At 37.2% G+C, this 19223-nt stretch overlaps 1 protein-coding gene across 7 annotated transcripts in view; it reads left to right on the top strand.

Moving 5' to 3' along the window:
• The window catches only part of NUP98 (nucleoporin 98 and 96 precursor), a 114381-nt gene that overhangs the window by 79429 nt on the left and 15729 nt on the right, over positions 1-19223 (top strand). For all 7 annotated transcript variants that reach the window (XM_042958461.1, XM_042958462.1, XM_042958464.1 and 4 more), the window contains 8 exons: positions 1800-1982; positions 2649-2805; positions 4179-4608; positions 6433-6659; positions 8658-8924; positions 13275-13432; positions 14360-14503; positions 16412-16554. In XM_042958461.1, coding sequence (XP_042814395.1) covers positions 1800-1982; positions 2649-2805; positions 4179-4608; positions 6433-6659; positions 8658-8924; positions 13275-13432; positions 14360-14503; positions 16412-16554 — 1709 coding nt within the window. The remainder of the gene's footprint in view (positions 1-1799; positions 1983-2648; positions 2806-4178; positions 4609-6432; positions 6660-8657; positions 8925-13274; positions 13433-14359; positions 14504-16411; positions 16555-19223) is intronic.

Raw genomic sequence — 19223 nt, 5'->3', positions numbered from 1 at the left:
TTGTGACCAGGGCTACTTTTTATTTTATTTTTTTCCAGAATTGTAGAGCATAAAGGTAGTCGCACTTGCCTTTAGCCTCTACAGTAGGTAAAAAAAGAGTTATCATTTTTGCCTTTCATCATTATCTAGTTTTGTTAGAGCTGTCCTTCGGGAATATTCATATCTTCAGTTGCAATTCCCTATGCATCCAACAGTTCAGTTTTTCTACACTTATAAATGAGAGCAGTCATTCTTTCAGTAAGGATAAGTGTTAAAGGAATGCAAGGGAATAGCTAATAGACCATTAAAAATAAAGTTGAAAAAGTTACACTAATGATTGTTTCTTTGTTCAAAGTAATCAAGAAATTATTTATTTACTTTTAATGTCTATTGATTTATTTTGAGAGAGCACGAGCAGGGAAGGGGCAAAGAGACAGAATCCCAAGCAGGCTCTGTGCTCCTAGCACAGAGCCTGACATGGGGCTCAGTCCCACAAACCGTGAGACCATGACCCAAGCCGAAATCAAGAATCAGACACACAATTGACCCAAGTGCCCCATGAAATTATTTTTTTAAACTACCTTTTACACATTAGCATCTATTTGAGGGTTAGCATGAAATAGGCCACTTAGGAAGATAAGCCAAAAATTTTGGAAGATTAATAATCTATAAATGATACCATGATAAGAAAAATAAGTGGTAAAACTTTTTGATTTTGAGAATGTTTCATAAGTTGGCTTAGCCACTTGTCACCATTTTACCAGGTAATATGCAAGTTTAGGACAACTTAATTTGTACTGAAATGGTTATTTTACAGTGGGCTTCAGGTTGATGAGTTATTTACCTTTTCAAATCATTAACTGTTAGTCATGGGTATATCTTGAAAACTCCTTAGTAAATGTAAATATAACTCTTGGAATTTGAACATAAAGGAATTATTCCTAAATTAAAATTGTTTCTAAGAGGCTACCTGGCTGGCTCAGTTGGTAGAGCGTGGAACTTTTGATCTCAGGGTTTTTTTAATGTTTGTTTATTTTTGAGAAATAGTCCGAGACACAGTGCAAACAAGGGAGAGGCAGAGAGAGAGGGAGATACAGAATCTGAAGCAAACTCCAGGCTCTGAGCTGTCAGCACAGAGCCCATTGCAGGGCTCTAACTCACAAACTATGAGATCATGACCTGAGCTGAAGTCAGACACTTAACCAACTGAGCCACCCAGGCGCCCTGGTGTGGAGCCTACTTAAAAAAAAAAAAAAAAAAAATGTTTCTAATATTACTTTGTTTTTTCCTTTTGGGAAATTAGGGTAGACATTCCTCATATGTTACATGGTACTGCATATGTGGATTCCAGCTAACCTTTAGGATTTAGTCACAGAAAAGATAAAAAAAAATGGAAAATTACTTGAGACTTTGATATTTGTACCTTTTATTCTCTTTTCCCAATGGCTTCTGGCTACAAGGCAATGTGAGGGCAGGGTCACCCTGTGTATATCAGAAAATTATATTTGCTAGCTGTATCAGGTAAGGCATAATCTTTGTCTGAAGACCACCATTTGTTCAGTATGGGGCTTACGTTCCAGACACCAGACCTTAACATATTACAAAAGGGTGATTTCATGTATCCATATTTGGATCTCAAGTACATATAGGGGGATTTGGGGTAATTATTCCTAAATCCTTTTTAGCAAATATGTTACCTCACACTGTCTTAGAATGGACAGAATCTAGTATTACAATATCATATTCTGAATAACTATAGAAGCTCTGTGTCTATTTGGTATAATTTAATGCTGCTTCCCTGATCTTTCTGCTGTCTACAGAGCCAAAGCCCAGAGGTGGAGCAGTTAGGGAGGGTTGTGGAACTGGACAGTGACATGGTAGATATCACCCAGGAGCCAGTTTTGGATTCCGTGTTAGAAGAGTGCGTGCCTGAGGATCAGGAACCTGTGTCTGCCTCAACACACATTGCATCTTCACTGGGAATTAATCCACATGTCTTACAGGTGAAGTCCTAACCCACCCTTACTACAACAGGAAGCCAAACTAATGTTTATCTCCCTTGCATCTAATCAGGCCTCTTCCTTGATTATTTACTGAAGAGCATTGAGTGGTCATTGGAATGAAGAAAAACCAGAATATGGTCCATATTTGGGCCTCATTTTTCCGTTCTGGGAGGGAAAGCTATATTGAGATTCAGAACACGTGGATTCTAATCCGAGTTCTATAACTATTACTATGTGACTTTAGGCGAGTCATTTAACATCTGTGAGCACAGATTTTTCTCTGTAGGGTGGTTTTGAGGCTCTCAAAAGTGCTCCATAAAAGTTTTAATAGCCTAGTAGATAACAGGTTTCTTTAAACTCTGTCTCAATTTCTTTTTCCTATGCCTTTTGGCATGTTATAAGTTTAGCCTTTGTCTTATTTTCAAAGTTAATCATCCTGTAAACAGGTGAGCAATTGCTGTGTGCCAGACTTTGGTGGGACTCTAGATATAAGAGGAATGTTCTATAACTTAAATTCCTCAGGCACATGCAGCCACACCGATATTATAGTAGCTCTGGACACAGCCTTCAGGCAGAGCAATTTACTGGTTGTTGTAAACTGCATTTTTCTTTTATGGCCTTTGGATTCCAGGGAACACATTCATTCTATAGATATTGCCTTTTTAGATCATGAAAGCATCATTGCTTGCTGATGAAGAAGATGTAGATATGGTCATGGATCAACGCTTCAGTCACCTTCCTTCTAAGACAGATACTTCTCAAGAAATCTGTTCTCCCAGACTCCCCATTTCAGCATCCCACTCGTCAAAATCCCGTTCTTTAGGTACTGTAAGTGATGCTATTTTACAAGAAAGCTGTAAAGTCCTGCTTTTCACATATCTTCTTCTAAGCTGAGTCAGCTTCTCTAGCAAATATCCCCCTAAAGGCATATGACATAAGGATGCCAAGAGGAAATGTACTCTTCTAAATATGTTAGGTGGGGCCGGTTTTTAAAAACCGTAATGTGCTTTATTGTTGCAGATGTAGAAGTTGTATGGAGAACAAAGCATTTGTGTTTTGTTTAGGTTATGTTTTTATTTGCTTATGAATGTGGACTAGATCAGATTTCCTAATTTTTATCACATCTTAGAGGAATGACCAAGTTGACCTGCACTGTACAATTTTGTGCAGTCCTCATACTGTCCTTATTTTATTGCCTCCTGGGGGCAAATGTTGCTTCTTACAATGCATAAAACTCGTCAGATTTCTGCTTTTTCCTAAACCTTGCCAAATTCCTAGGAAAGTGATACTTGATTTTAAAGTTTTCCCTTTTTTTCTTCTTGTGGGATTGGAAGTAGAGTATCAATATGAACAAAGGACATAAGCACGTGTAATCTCAAAATGTTTTAAAAGCCAGAGGAACTACTAGGAAGAGATTTGTTTATATTGCCTTAAAAACTTTATTTTTCACTTCTTTCAAGTGCCCTTAATAACCCGTTTTAAAAATATGTTAACTAATAAAGCAATTAAACATAACAACCTTTTCTCTAATGGGCACTTGTACTTCAATAACTACCTCTACCTCTTAGAAAACAGGCAATATAATAGTAATAAGAACTGTCCTTCTGAAAGGCACAAGGTACCTCCATAGGTTTTTGTTTCATGGAGTCTAGCATGAGCATTGGAGTGGTAGCAATTTGTATTTTTATCTTATTAAGCTTTTTCTTTGGACTAAGAAATGTTTGCATTTGGCATTCTGAAAAGGGCATGACCATTGATGTCAGACCTGGGTTATCTCTCAATCCTGCCATTAGTAGCTTTGTGGATTTGGACTAATCACTTTTCAAAGCCCAGTTTTCCTACCTATAAAATGGGATAATAGTGCTGTTTATATGAAGTTATTAAAGGGTGAAATGAAACTGTGTATACAAATGACTTATACAGAGTCTTTCACAAAATAAGTGTTAAATAATTTTTTTTTTAAGTAGTAGTGATAGTGTTTGTTATAAATGTTAATATTGTTGTGGCATCATCATCACAAATTCCTGCCTTGGTTTCCTGGTGAAACAGTATTCCACAGATTATGACTTGCCTCTTGTCATCTATATCTGATTTAATTGGTTTGGAAAAACTGTAATTTCAGCCTCACTGATGATTGCTGTTCAAGAAGCAATAGAGACTGTATTTTCTAATAGTTTTTTTTTCCCCCTATTTCAGTTGGTGGGTTACTACAATCAAAGTTTACTAGTGGAGCTTTTCTTTCACCAAGTGCCTCTGTACAAGAATGTCGCACCCCCAGAGCAACGTCTTTGATGAATATTCCATCCACATGCCCTTGGTCTGTCCCTCCACCCCTCACCTCTGTGTTTACGGTGCCCAGCCCAGCCCCTGAAGTTCAGTTGAAAACCGTGGGTACACGTAGACAACCAGGCCTAGTCCCTCTTGAAAAGTCTGTCACCTATGGCAAGGGGAAACTCTTGATGGATATGGCTCTGTTTATGGGACGCTCATTTCGAGTTGGTTGGGGCCCCAACTGGACTCTTGCTAATAGTGGAGAACAGCTGAGTGGCTGTCATGAACTGGAAAATCATCAAAATGCCGATTCTATGGAATATGGATTCCTGCCTAATCCAGTAGCTGTTAAATCGTGAGTCACATTTTCTTTATGGTTTTTGAGAAAAGCAATTTGGTAGGTGAGAAAAAATTTTTCATTATCAGAAGACCCAAAGTCTCTAGACCTTGGTGATCTTTCTAGATATGCTCTTAGTGTAGTTTTTTTTTTAATTTATTTTTTTTTAATGTTTGTTTATTTTTGAGAGAGCACATGGAGGGCAGGGAGCAGAGAGAAAGGGAACAAAAGATCCAAAGTGGGCTGGGCTGACAGCAGTAAGCCCAATGCGGGGCTCAAACTCACAAACCATGAGATCATGACCTGAGCCAAAGTTGGATGCTCAACTGACTGAGCCACCCAGGTACCCCTGTTCTTAATACAGTTTTAGATACCAGAAGATCTTTGTATAATTAAAAACCAAACCGATTAATAAGATAACTCCATTTGTAACATCAAGGTATGAAGAGTATAATACTTAGTGGTTAAACTTTAATTGGAAATTTAACAGACCCAAAGCTGATGCTGCAGCATTCCTTGGGTTTTATCCTTTTTATTGCATTAGTCATTTTTTCCTATTTTCTCACTTAGATATTTGTGATTTATATATATATATACTTATGTAATATATGTATATATATTATATATATAATATATATGTAATATATGTGTATATATAAAATATATATTATATATAATATATATAATATAATTATATGTAATATATATTATATATAACATATATATAATATATATATATATGGGGTATTTTCTCAACTAAGCACATTTCCCATATCTTGGACCTGGTAAGGTGAATGTATAAACTGGGTATAATTCATACATAAGTATCTGGAAATAAGATGACATCTGATAGAGGCATCTGGCTGGCTCAGTCAGTAGAGCATACAACTCTTGATCTCGGCTTCATGAGTTGAAGCCCCACATTGGTCATAGAGCTTACTTAAAAAAAGACATCTGGTAGCTATGTATGCTATGTTATTACTACATAATCCCCACTATTAACATTTATGTGTGTGTACTTCTAGTTCTGTATACTTTATATATGTGTTGAGTATACATATACACATATATAATCTATACACATACATATGTGCACATACACATATATAATCTATACACACACATACATATGCATACACAGTTCTGGTAGTTATTAACCAATATGCATACAGTTTTGTGCAAAATATATAACATTTTCCTGTTTACTCTTTATAACAAATTGTGCTGTCTTTACTACAGATTAAATGACTGTGATCACCTATAATGCTTGGTATTTAAAGTTAACTTTGAAGAAATACAAAACAATAGCTCTCTTGAACCTCACAATTAGTAATGTTGATCCTAATCTAGGTTATACATGATGTCATGTTTTGAAAGTTATTACTATCAATCTTAAAATTGGATCAAGGTGAGATTGATTATATGCTCATCTTAATTTAGAGTCAGTTTTACAGTATCTATAACCTTAGCCTCACAACTTTTGATCCCTCACTATGTATAATTTGAGAAATCAGTGTCCCAACAATGGCTTTTGGTCCTTGGATTTCATAATATGTAGATACATGTTGAAGCCAGCTCAAAGTCTAACTGCATTGATTCCCGTGCTTGTTACAACCTGGCCTTAAGAAGCCTTTGGATTCTGAATGCATGGGCCAGATAATTTGTTTACTCATTCTACAGCAGATAAGTTCATTATAGTTTGACATTAGGGAACACAGTTACTTTAAAATCACAGGTGAATGTTTTGCATTCTCTTTGAATCATAAAAATAAAGGTTTATTTGTAGGAAAATTCTAGCATCTGTCTTATCTTCATTTTCTGTCTTGTCATTTGCTCTTGTAGCCTAACAGAGTCTCCATTCAAAGTTCGTTTGGAAAAACTCAGTTTGAGACAAAAGCCAGATGAAGACCTGCAGTTATACCAAATACCTCTGGAGCTCAAATTAAAGCACAGCACTGTCCATGTAGATGAGCTGTGTCCTCTCATTGTCCCTAATCCAGGAGTTGCTGTCATTCATGACTATGCAAATTGGGTTAAGAAAGCATCTGGAGACTTTTTGGAAGCACAAAGTGAGTATGGACTATGTCTATCTAACCTTTGATGTTTCAGGAACTGGAGTAGAAGCATGTGTTCATAGGAGGACAGATTTCCTTATGGCAATGTAGTGGGCGGATGCCTGAGTTCACACTTGTGTGTAGTTGAGTTGCAAAGAGCAAAATCCCAAGGAAGAAGAAATGATAACATTTTTTACAGTTACTCTTCTGCCTTTTAATATATGAGTCCTTGTTCACAGGAACTGCAGCCAAATTCCTTGGATTTTTTTAATTCCATTCCTTTCTCCATTCTGAGAACATAGGGAGAGAAAGCCATTCCTTTCTTTCTTTTTTTTTTTTTTAAAGTGTATTTGTTTATTTTGAGAGAGAGTACAGTGCATGCCAGCAGGGGAGGGTCAAAGAGAGAATCCCAAGCAGGCTCTGCGCTGCCAGCACAGAGCCTGACGTGGGGATTGACCCCACAAACCACAAGATCATGACCTGAGCCAAGGTCAAGAGTCAGACGTTTAACTGAGCCACCCAGGTGCCCTTCCTTCTTGCTTTTCTAAATCCTACCCATTCTTCCATGTCCAGCTTAAGTCCCTTTTGTTCTTCCCAACAATTTTAGTGTTCATAAATTCCCTCTTAACCTCTCTTTTCTATAACTATTGTGACCATGGTTTTCTAAACCAATACTTTGATAACAGGCTTTTCTAATTTGGGAACCTACTATTTCAAATAGTAGAAAAATTATACTTAATTACATGTTTGATAACATTTCAACATGTAAAAATGTTGAAAAATGGCAACTATTTTAGACTGTCATATGCCACAAATTCTGAGAATTGTGTATGTTAATTTCTTTGTGTTTGCTTCAGTTGTCTCATCATCACTTCAAACATGTGAGACGTCTTCCCAGTGCATACTTGTATTTGGCTTAGTGGTAAACAGTGCTTCCGTCTTGTTTTCCTTCTTGAGGAGCAATATGAATAGTAGTTAAGAGTATAGAGCTGGATTTATTACTTGGGTTCAAATCTTGGCTCTACTACATTTTGCCTATAACTTTGAGCAAGTTACTTCAATTTCCTCATCTGTAAAATGAAGATGATAACCACTGTGGATAGTGAAGTTCAGAGTTGGCTTTACTCTTAAGTGTTTTCGAATAGTGTCATTTTAGGCTCAGTAAATGTTAGGCTGTGCCTCTTACAGGAGAGAATACTCTCTCACAAGTTTTTAGAGCACTTCATATTTTTTAATAAAAAATTTTTTTCTTGGGGTGCCTGGGCAGCGCAGTTGGTTAAGTGGCTGACTTCAGCTCAGGTCATGATCTCACAGTGTGTGAGTTTGAGTTCGCGTCGGGCGCTGTGCTGACAGCTCAGAGCCTGGAGCCTGCTTTGGATTCTGTGTCTCCCTCTCTCTCTCTCTGTCCTCCCCTGCTTGTGCTCTCTCTGTCTCTCAAAAATAAATAAATGTTAAAAATTTAAAAAAAATTTTTTTTTCTTTATTTTAGAGAGAGAGCACAAGTGACAGAGGAGAGGGGAGAGGGACAGAGTGAGGGAGGGAGAGAAGGAGAAAGCGAGAGAGAAAGAATGTCTCAAGTAGGCTCCACGGTCAGCCCAGAGCCGAAATCAAGAGTTGGACACTGAACTGACTGAGCCACCCAGGCACCCCAGCACTTCTTATTTCTTAAAGCATTTTGTAAACAGAATTTAATCAAGTTACAGGACTTTTCTCTGTCATTTGAGATTATATTAGCCATAATTGAGCTAGAGGAACTGGTTTAAAAGAGCATAGAGTTACATATGTTATAACAAGTACCACAGGAACATGGAGTGAACAAGCAGTTACACTACAGACCTCTGGGACTTGTAAAACACAGCAGAGTGAGCCAAAAACAGATTCAGGGAAATCAGCTTGAGTGGTTGTTTGGGGTATTTATTAATTTATGTGTTTTTATGCCACCATTAGAGTGATGTCCTCTCTGTAGTTACTTTGACTTTATGTCATATTATTATTTTCCTGTCCCATCTTTAGTTGTGAAGCACTGGAGCCTAGCATGGACATTATGTGAAGCCTTATGGGGCCACCTGAAGGAGACTGACAGCCAGCTGGATGAACCCAATGAATACATTCAGATTCTGGAGCGAAGAAGAACTTTCTCTCGCTGGCTATCCTATACTGCCGCACCTCAAATTGAGGAGGAAGTCTCCTTAACCCGAAAAGACAAGCCTGTGGAGGCTGTCTTCAGCTACCTCACAGGCAAGAGGATCAGTGAGGCCTGCTCTCTGGCCCAGCAGTCAGGTAGGGCATATGGTCCCTCTCTGCACCCCTGTCTGTGCTACTCACTGTCCCTACCCCTTAATTGTAGATACGCCTTTGTCTTCTAACCTGAATTAATAATAAACTTCCCAGGAATATTGCTGGTTCCTCAAGAATAGGGATTGTGTTTTCTAGTTTTTTTATAAAACTACGTTAAACATTACGTTTATGAAATTAAAGTTATTTTAATTTTGTATGCTACAAATGGATTTACAGATGCAGATAAGCAAAAAGCAATAAATACAAATCACCTGCATCCTTTAGCATTTAGTAGACATTTCAGTATACAGCTTGTACTTGGACTATTTACTTTGTAATATATTAGGTATATTAGAATTTGTGTACACAAAGCATATATGAATGTAAACTTTTCAAAGGTGGTATCCCACTACATACACACACACACACACACACACACACACACACAATATGTGTATATATACACATTATAATATATACATATGCTATATATGATATACACATACATACACACACTGTGTTCTTTTCATCTCCTATAATATAGGCATTATAGTCAAATGCTTCTCAGCATTCATTTATGTATAGATGTTAGGGAACTCCTTTTTTTTGACATTTAGGCTTTTTCTTCCCCACAATAAGCAGTACTCTGAACTTTTGAAACATACGCATTTTGGATTAATTCACTTTATTTCATTCAGGTAAATATTAAATTTAATTTCTGGGTTATTGTTTGGTTGTTTTTTTTTTTTTTAAAGGTCTTCCCATTATATATTTCTGCTTTTCCTCTTGCACTAATGAGAGGCATTCAGCAAGTACTTCAGACACAAATCTTGGTAAAAATAAAGGATGGTATAGTTCAATTTAATATAAGTAGATCTCTGATCAGACTTTGTTACTGAAACTTATCTTACGTGAAACCAACTAATTGGAGCCATCAACTGGATTTATTCTGGGGGGGACTTGGCCAGTTTGGGGATTATAAGGAATAAATCATAGGAAAAGCTAGAATCAAGAACTTATATACATGGCCAGTTGCATTCCACTGTCACTACATGTTTAGCTCAGTGCCTTTGTGGTCTTCATATATTTTTGTACAGAGAGAATTTGTCTTTAGGATTGGGCTTCTATAAAGCTAAAAAGATTATGAATCATTAAAGAGACAAAGTTATGCTTACCAATGCATATGTGTATAGCAGAAGAGGATCTTAAGGACTGCCGGAAGTCAGGTCCTTAGATTTATTTGTTCATAAACTCTACTTCTTCCTCCTTTTTTTTTCTTATTTTAAGGTTAAACTTCTGCCAAGGCAGTACTTTTCAGCTTACTAAAAACTTTCGCTTTACTACCTCCACTTTTAATAATTGATAGAACAATTAAACAATATCAAGAACATAAAATTTGTGAACGTTATCAATATTATCTTATATATACCCAACAAGAAGACCTCAAATCAATAACCTAAGCTTCTACCTTAAGAAATCAGCAAAATAAGAAATAAACCAAAAGGTAGAAGAAGAGAGGAAATATTAGATTAGAACAGAAATCAATGAAAATGACAACATAAAAAGAAAAAAACAGTAATCAGTAACATCAAAAATTAGTTCTTTGAGAAGATTGAGAAAGTTAACCTTTAACTACACTGATCATGGGGGGGTGGGGAGGGAGACAAATTACCAACAAATAAGAATGAAAATAAAAAACAAACAAAAATGCTACTAACCCTACAGAAAAGGGAATACTATGAGAAATTCTGTGTCAACAAATTAAACAACTTAGGTGACATTGACAAATTCCGAGGAAGATATAAATTACCAAAACTAATTCAAGAAAAAGTAGAAAATCTAAATAGATCTGTAACAAATAAAGAAGTTGAATTAGTAATTAAAAATCTTCACTCAGAAAAGCTAATCCAGATGTCTTCACTGGTGAACACTATCATGTGTTTGAAGAAGAAGTCATATCAATCCTCTGTAACTCTTTTCAGCAAATAGAGGGGAGCACTTTCCAACTCATTCCATGATGACATTATTACCCAGATGTCAAAGCACACGTACAAAAAAACTATAGCTAACATCATACTTAATGTTGAAAGACTGAACAATTTCACCCTAAGATTGGGAACACCATTTCTGTACAACATTGTGGTGAATATTGTAGCCAGTGTAATCACATAAGGAAAAGAAGCAAAAAAGTCATACATATGAGGAAGGATGGGATGTAACTGTCTTTATTAAAAGATGGCATGATTCTGTATGTATATAGTTCAGTCCTAAGTAATCCACAGAAAAGGTAATGGGACTAAATAAACTAGTTCAGCATGACCTCAGGATTCAAGATTAGTATACAAAATTCAGTTTATTTCTATGTATTAGCAACAGGCAATCGAAAAATGAAGTGAGAAAAACAGTTGCATTCACAATAATATCAGAAAGAATAAAATACTTAAGGAATAAATGTAACAAAAATGAGACTTGTACTATAATTATAAAACATTGCTGAGGAAATAAAGATCTAAATAAATGGGGAAACACATTCCTCATTTATGGAATACATCTCAGTTCAGCACTCTTGTCATTTTTGGCTGGTAATTTTTTGTTGTAGAGGCTGTCTGGGCATCTCAAGATACTTAACAGCATCCCTGCCCTCTACCCATAAGAGTATTTTACCCTTGGTTGTGACAACTAAAAATATCTCTAGACATTGCCAAGTGTTCCCTGGAGAGCAGAACCACTCAGATTGAGAACCACTGGTAGATTGGGAACCTCAGTGTTGTTAAGATGTCTGTTATCCGCAAATTAATTTGTACATTCAGTGCATTTTCTATCAAAATCCACAACTGGCATTTTTGCAAAAATTAACAGGCTGATTCTTATTTGGAAATGTAAAAGACCTAAACAGTCTTTGAAAAGAAGAACAAAATCAGAGAACTCAACACTTGTCTAATTTCAAAACTTCTATAAAGCTGCAGCAGTCAGGACAATGTGGTACTGGTATAAGAATGAACATAGAACAACAGAGTAGAATAGAAGTGAGACTTAAATATAAAACCCTTCCACTTAGATTCAGTTGATTTTTGACAAAGGTGCCAAGATGATTTAAATGTGGAAAGTATGGTCTTTTCAATAGATAATGCTGTGATAGTTGGATATTCACATGCAAAAGATTAATTTGTATTCTTACCTTGCACCATACACTAAAATTGACTTGAGGAAGTACCCTAGGATCCTGCTACGTGCTTTGTATATGTCCTCATCAATGGGAAAATCTATGTGAAAAGTCAGGGATGGGCAGAAGCTGATTGGTTGGTTGTGTGATAGAAGCAAAGAGAGGATCTAAATGAATGGATTATATCAAGCTTTGAACTTGACCATCTCTGGTGACCCAGAATATTTATAAATCCTGGCCAGTAAATCCTCTCTTTGGGATTCTGTAGATACATAGAAATAATCTTTTCTTTTTTCCTTTTAGTATTTTTCACCTAGAATACTAGCAGCTCATGGTCAAGTGAGCTACAGCACTTACTGCCTGAATCATAGTCCAGTCATGCCTTGATTACCTATATACAGAGAGACCACTTGGCCTGGCACATTTCCAAATGTATTCCTGATGCATGATTTTTTTTTCCTTCAGGCCCCTCTCGTTTGTGAAGGAAACTCTTTTGAGATGAGAGCCTCAGTTTCTGATAGAATGGTAGTTTATATAGACATGTAAGCACTGACCCATATGTACAAACGAAAGGAGAAAGATTGTTGACTTTACCAGGTCAGAAGGGGTGAAACAAAGCATTTTTCTCTTAACTTACATCTTAACTGGAAGTTTTCATAAACTGGAATTTCTATCCCCTCACATTCTGGTTAATTAGAATTGTTTTATTGCCTCAGCCCTTTGTACTTAATTTTTAGTAAAAAAGATTATTGGACCTATGAGAGTGAAAGACTCAGCGATTCTTTTTATACCATGCACATATGCTTTTTCTCTAGCTTTCAGTTGGCCATTCCTCAGTGCCATTCTAGTTGGGCATGTTTTCAATTATGTCATCTCAGTTTTCACTGTAAGCCTTTGAATCAGATGATACTTTCCTCCATTTTACAGATGAAGGGTCACAGAAGTAATAGTAGATCTATAATTGAACTCTGTATACTGTACAGTCTATGTAATTTAGGTTAAAGTACTCTGAATAATTTTCTGCCCAGGCAGAAAATGGTATGGTGGTGGTCAGTATTTTGTTACTACTGCAGAAAGCAGTCACTGTGTCAAGTTCTCCCTCCTGAGGGCTAGAAGAAATAAGATAATACCTAGTGTTTCCCCAAGTCTGTAAATCCTCAGTGATCACTAGAGTTTTGTTTCTCTTATAGGTGATCATCGTCTTGCCCTTCTTTTATCCCAATTGGTGGGCAGCCAGTCGATCCGGGAGCTGCTTACCATGCAGCTGGTGGATTGGCATCAGCTCCAGGCTAACTCTTTCATCCAGGACGAGAGACTGCGGATCTTTGCCTTGTTGGCTGGAAAACCGGTACTTTCCTCTTTTCTTGTACATTTGCATAAATTTTCTCATAAATTCAAGATGGCTTGAGGTTAAGGGAAAAAGCTATCTTTGTAAATTTTACACTGTTACACATATAACTAAGCAACTTGTTTTTAAATTTTAGTGAAGTATTTTCAGATTACAAAGGTATAACATGTACAACATGTACAAAACCAAAAACTGGTTATATTGAAATTAAAACATTAAAATTCACCTTATCCCTTGTCATAGTGGTAAACAAGGTAAATAATTTGTAGTCTGTCTTTCCAGACATATTTTAACTCTGTATCAACATATATGTGTGTATATATGTGTGTATTTACACATGTGTGTACATTCAAATAAAATCAATTATACATAGCAGTACACTTACGTATATGGACATTTTTCCATGTTGTGTAGCATCACTCTTTTTAAAACCCACTTCTGTTCATTTTGTGGATGATACACCATAATTATTTTAAGCCAGTTCTCCATTTGCTGCCTGCCTGGTTGACATCTTGATAATCACTTTCCAAAAATGAAATAGCTGGTCAGAATTTATGCACATCTTAAAGTTTTATAAGACATCAGCTGTGGGCAGTGAGAAGACCTCCTCTTCACTCTCAGTGGTTTTCATCTCCGAACACCTGTTGTCTAAATCCACCCTGCCCCCAAAGAACTGTGTATTTTATATTTGGATCATTAACACTGCTAATCTAGTTCATTTAAAATGTTACTTAAATAGGGGTGCCTGGCTGATCCAGTTGGTAAAGCATGTAACTCTTGATCTTGGGGTGGTGAGTTTGAGCCCCACATTGGTCATGGAGATTACTTAAAAAATAAAGTGTTACTGGAATAAGTGAGTGACTTGGAGATCTGAGTAACAAGATGATGTATAACACATAGCTATGATGATGATTTTGTTTCCTGCAGGTATGGCAGGTCTCCGAAGAGAGGCAAATCAACGTGTGCTCACAGTTGGACTGGAAACGCTCCCTGGCTGTCCATCTTTGGTATTTGCTTCCACCGACAGCCTCCATTTCCAGGGCACTCAGCATGTACGAAGAAGCATTTCAGGTATTTGTGTCCAGTAGAGCCAACCAAGTGTCATGGCGGGCATTCTCATTTTGCCAGAAAAGTACTGCAGAGAAAAAATCCATCAAGTTACACTTCATAATACTTTTTCTTAACTCCTTTTTTTGAAAGGACTCTAAAATTGAAATGGACCCAGGAAATCTGATGGGAAACTTTCCTTTTCTCCTGCCTCTAGACAGGGTTACTTTTGAACTTCCCCAAGTGTCTGCTTCTACTTTATTTAGTATGATGTTTCCACAGTTGACTCTTTCTTTTCTTCCTTTTTTTTATAATTTTAATTTTATTTTTTTAATTTACATCCAAATTAGTGTATAATGCAACGATTTCAGTAGATTCCTTAATGCCCCTTACCATTTAGCCCATCTCCACTCCCACACCTCCTCCAGTAACTCTGTCTGTTCTCCATATTTATGAGTCTCTTATACTTTGTCCCCCTCTCTGTTTTTATATTTTTACTACCCTTCCCTTATGTTCAACTGTTTTGTATCTTAAAGTCCTCACGTGAGTGAAGTCCTATGATATTTGTCTTTCTCTGACTAATTTCACTTAGCATAATACCCTCCAGTTCCATCCACCTAGTTGCAAATGGCAAGAGTTCATTCTTTTTGATTGCCAAGTAACACTCCATTGTATATATATACCACATCTTCTTTATCCATTCATCCACCAATGGATATTTGGGCTCTTTCCATACTTTGGCTATTGTCAATAGCGCTGCTATAAACGTTGGTGTGCATGTGCCCCTTCGACACAGCATACGTGTATCCCTTGGATAAATACCTAGTAGTGCAATTGCTGGGTCGTAGGGTAGTTCTATTTTTAATTTTGTGAGGAACCTCCATACTGTTTTCCGGAGTGGCTGCACCAGCTTGCATTCCCATCCACAGTTGACTTTCTTAAAGCTGTTTTCCTGCCCCCAGATGAGAGAGGGTTTTTCTTTATTCCTAATGCTGTCTTATTCCTTTGGGAATTCCTTGAGATATAGCCCAACCTCAAGTTGGTATAGTCCTAAATCACCAGGCCTGAAAAATTTGCCTCTGAATATCATCATATTTCATATGCCTTGACAGTGTTGGAGTTAAAATATTATTAATGTTTTTATATATTTTTTTAAAGTTTATTTACTTATTTTGAGAGGGAGCACGCGAACAGGAGTGGGGCAGAGAGAAGGGGAGAGAGAATCCCAAGCAGCCTCCACACTGTCAATGCAGAGCTCTACTTGAGACTTGAACCCATGAACCGTGAGATCATGACCTGAGCCAAAACCAAGAGTCGGACTCTTAACTGACTGCACCACCCAGGCAGGCACCCCATTATTAATGTTTTTAAAGCCATAATTTCTTCAGCTTTTTTTTCTTACTGTCCATGTTTATTATCTTTGATAAACATGTCAGGAGAAAGAGAACACTAAAGAAACTGAATGTAATAAGAATTGTGACAAGAAAGGTAGGAGGATTAGTGAGAGCTATCCAAAGTCTTTGATAGTCCCTTGAAGACAGGTAGGCTATGTCACCACTCAAAATTAAGTTTAAGATCCTTGACACATTCCATTAGGGTGTTACTATCCTTAAATTTTTTTTTCTTAATGTGTATTCATTTTTGAGAGAGAGCACAAGCGGGGGTGAGGCAGAGAGAGAGGGAGACACATAACCCAGAGCAGGCCCTAGGCTCTGAGCTGTCAGCACAGAGCCTAACTTGGGATTCAAACTCATGAACTGCGAGATCATAACCTGAGCCAAAAGTCAGACGCTTAACCGACTGAGCCACCCAGGCGTCCCAGGGTGTCATCATTCGTAATACATGTGTGTAAGTAGTATAATTGAGACAGGATCACATCTAATGAAACACAGTAGCAGCTGATGTACTGTTGTACCAAATTCTTCCCTTCAGAATTCTTCTGAGGCTGAGAGTTATGCCTGCTCCCCACTTCCTTCATACCTAGAAGGCTCTGGCTGTGTGATAGAGGAGGAGAAAAATTCACAGAGACCACTTCAAGATGTCTGCTTTCACCTTCTAAAACTCTACAGTGACAGGTAAGTCAGAGAGCCACTCATGAGGGCTTAATCAGCCCTAGGAAGTTCTATCCTGAGTCTTTTCCTTTTGATGTGAGGCCAAATTGCCTAAGTTTGTCTAAATTAACAAAGTATAATTTATAGTAGTTGAATGCAAAAAACATTGGAACTAGAATTAGAAATCTAAAAATTAATCAACTTTAAGAAGATACAATTTACAAATAATGAAGTGTTCATTTTAACATAATGTAACTGTCATCACAATCAAGATAATAATTACATTAACCCCAAAAAGTTCCCTCATGCCCCTTTGCAATCAATCCCCAACATCCAGACAACGAACTGAGTTTTTGTTATGATAAATTTTGCTCTTCTAGAATTTTATATAATTGGGATCATTCTGTTATCTTTTCACTCATATAATGGTTTTGAGATTTATCTATGTTAATATGTGTATCAGAAGGATTTTTGTTGCATAATTTATTTGTGGATGGATAGTTTTTCTTGATTTGGGTTATTATGAATAAAGATGCCATCAACATTTGTATCCATAAGTGTTCACATAATTTTACATTCCCACTAAGATCTCTGGGTGCTCCATATCCTCTTCAAAATTTGGTATTGTTAAGGCACCTGGGTGGCCCAGTGGGTTAAGCGTTCCAACTTTTGATTTGGGCTGAGGTCATGATCTCGCAGTTCGTGAGATCAAGCCCCACATCAGGCTCTGCGTCTCTCTCTCTCTGTCTCTCTCTGTCTCTCTCTCTCTCTTTCTCTCAGGATAAATAAACTTAAAATTTTTTTTTCTTGTGAGTTTTTTAAGGTTTTTTTTTGTTTGTTTCTATGAGAGAGAACGGGGTGACACAGAGGGGCAGAGAGAGAATCCCAAGCTTTGCGCCCTCAGCATGAAACCTGATGCAGGGCCCACAGGGCCCAATCCATGAACGGACCTGAATTGAAATAAAGAGTCAGATGCTTAACTGACTGAGCAACCCAAGCACCCCTGGTATTGTTATTTTTTTTAATTTCGCCATTTTGGTGGGTATATAGTGGCATCTCATTATGTGTGTGTTGTTATTGATGTTTGTTTTTGTTTTGTTTTTGAGAGAAAGTGGAAGTGGGGGAGGGGAGAGAGAGAATCTTAAGCAGTCTCCACACCCAGCTCTGGAGCCTGACCCCGACCCTGACCCTGATGCAGGGCTCCATGTCACCATTGTGAGATTATGACCTGAGCCAAAATCAAGGCTTGGATGCTTTAACCAGCTGAGCCACGCAGGTGCCCCAGTGTTGTTTTTAAACAAGAAACAGTAGTTTATTTATCCTCCAGCAGTATATAAACACTTGCTATTATTATAGATAATCAGTTAATTAAAACTCTCTCAGCAGACCTATCTTGGCACACATGCTCAGAAACACTACAGGATTTTTTCCGTCACAACTAATCACTCATATCTCATTTCAATTCATTAAATACTTTTAGGTATTAGGTGAGTAACTGTGTTAATTAGAGGATCATATAGGTTTATATTGTGGTAAAATAGAAATAACTGAAGTAGTGCTTTAATTTGCATTTCCCTAGTGACTAATGATTTTGAGCATTTTTTTCATGTGCTTATTTACCGTCTATATATTTTATTGCTAAAGTATCTCTTCACATTTTTTTTTGCCTGTTTTTTAAAAGAGTTCCTGTATTGCAATATTTCTTTATATATTCTAGATATTAGTCCTTTATCATTAATTTTTTTAATCATCCTAATATAAATGCTTGTTTTTTCATTTTCTTTTTCTTTATTTTGAGAGAGAGAGTGTGCACACACATGTACCTACATGAGCAGGGGTGGGGGAGAGAGAGATGGAGAGAGAATCCCAAGCAGGCTCTGCACTGTCAGCACAGAGCGCAATACGGGGCTCGATCTCACAAACCATGAGATCATGACCTGAGCCAAAATCAAAAGTCAGACACTTAACCGACTGAGCCACTCTGCGCCCCTCATTTTCTTAATAAAATGAAGAGCAGAAGTTTTCCATTTTTATTAAGTTTAATTAAAGTTTTTAAACTATAAAATAAGGGCGCCTGGGTGGCTCAGTTGGTTAAGTGTCCAACTTCAGCTCAGACTATGATTGCACAACTCGTGGATTCGAGCCCCGCATCGGGCTGTATGCTGACAACTCAAAATCTGCTTCAGATTCTGTGTCTCCCTCTCTCTCTGATCCTCCCCCACTCAATGCTCTGTCTCTCAAAAAATAAACAGGCGCCTGGGTGGCTCAGCTGGTTGAGCGACTGACTTCGGCTCAGGTCATGATCTCACGGTTTGTGGGTTCGAGCCCCGCATCGGGCTCTGTGCGGGAGCCTGGAGCCTGCTTCGGATTCTGTGTCTCCCCCTCTGTCTGCCCCTCCCCCGCTCATTCTCTGTCTCTCTCTGTCTCAGAAATAAACATTAAAAAATTAAAAAATAAAACACTAAAAAATTTTTAAACTATGAAATCAACTTCCTTACTAGACTGTTGAGGCTTTCTGCTTATTCTTGAGTCAGTTTTGATCATTTGCTTCTTCTAAGGAATTTGTTTCATTGAAGTCACCAAGTTTATTGGCATAAAGTTATTCATAACATTTTTCCTTATTAACCTTTTAAAATGTATGTATGATCTGTGTCTCTCTCCTGATTGATATTGGTAATATGTGTTTTTTCTCT

Source organism: Panthera tigris, chromosome D1 (assembly GCF_018350195.1).
Source record: "Panthera tigris isolate Pti1 chromosome D1, P.tigris_Pti1_mat1.1, whole genome shotgun sequence".
Classification (NCBI taxonomy): domain Eukaryota; kingdom Metazoa; phylum Chordata; class Mammalia; order Carnivora; family Felidae; genus Panthera; species Panthera tigris.
The sequence above is the reverse complement of the archived record's forward strand: the minus strand, read 5'-3'. Positions and strand labels throughout refer to the sequence as shown.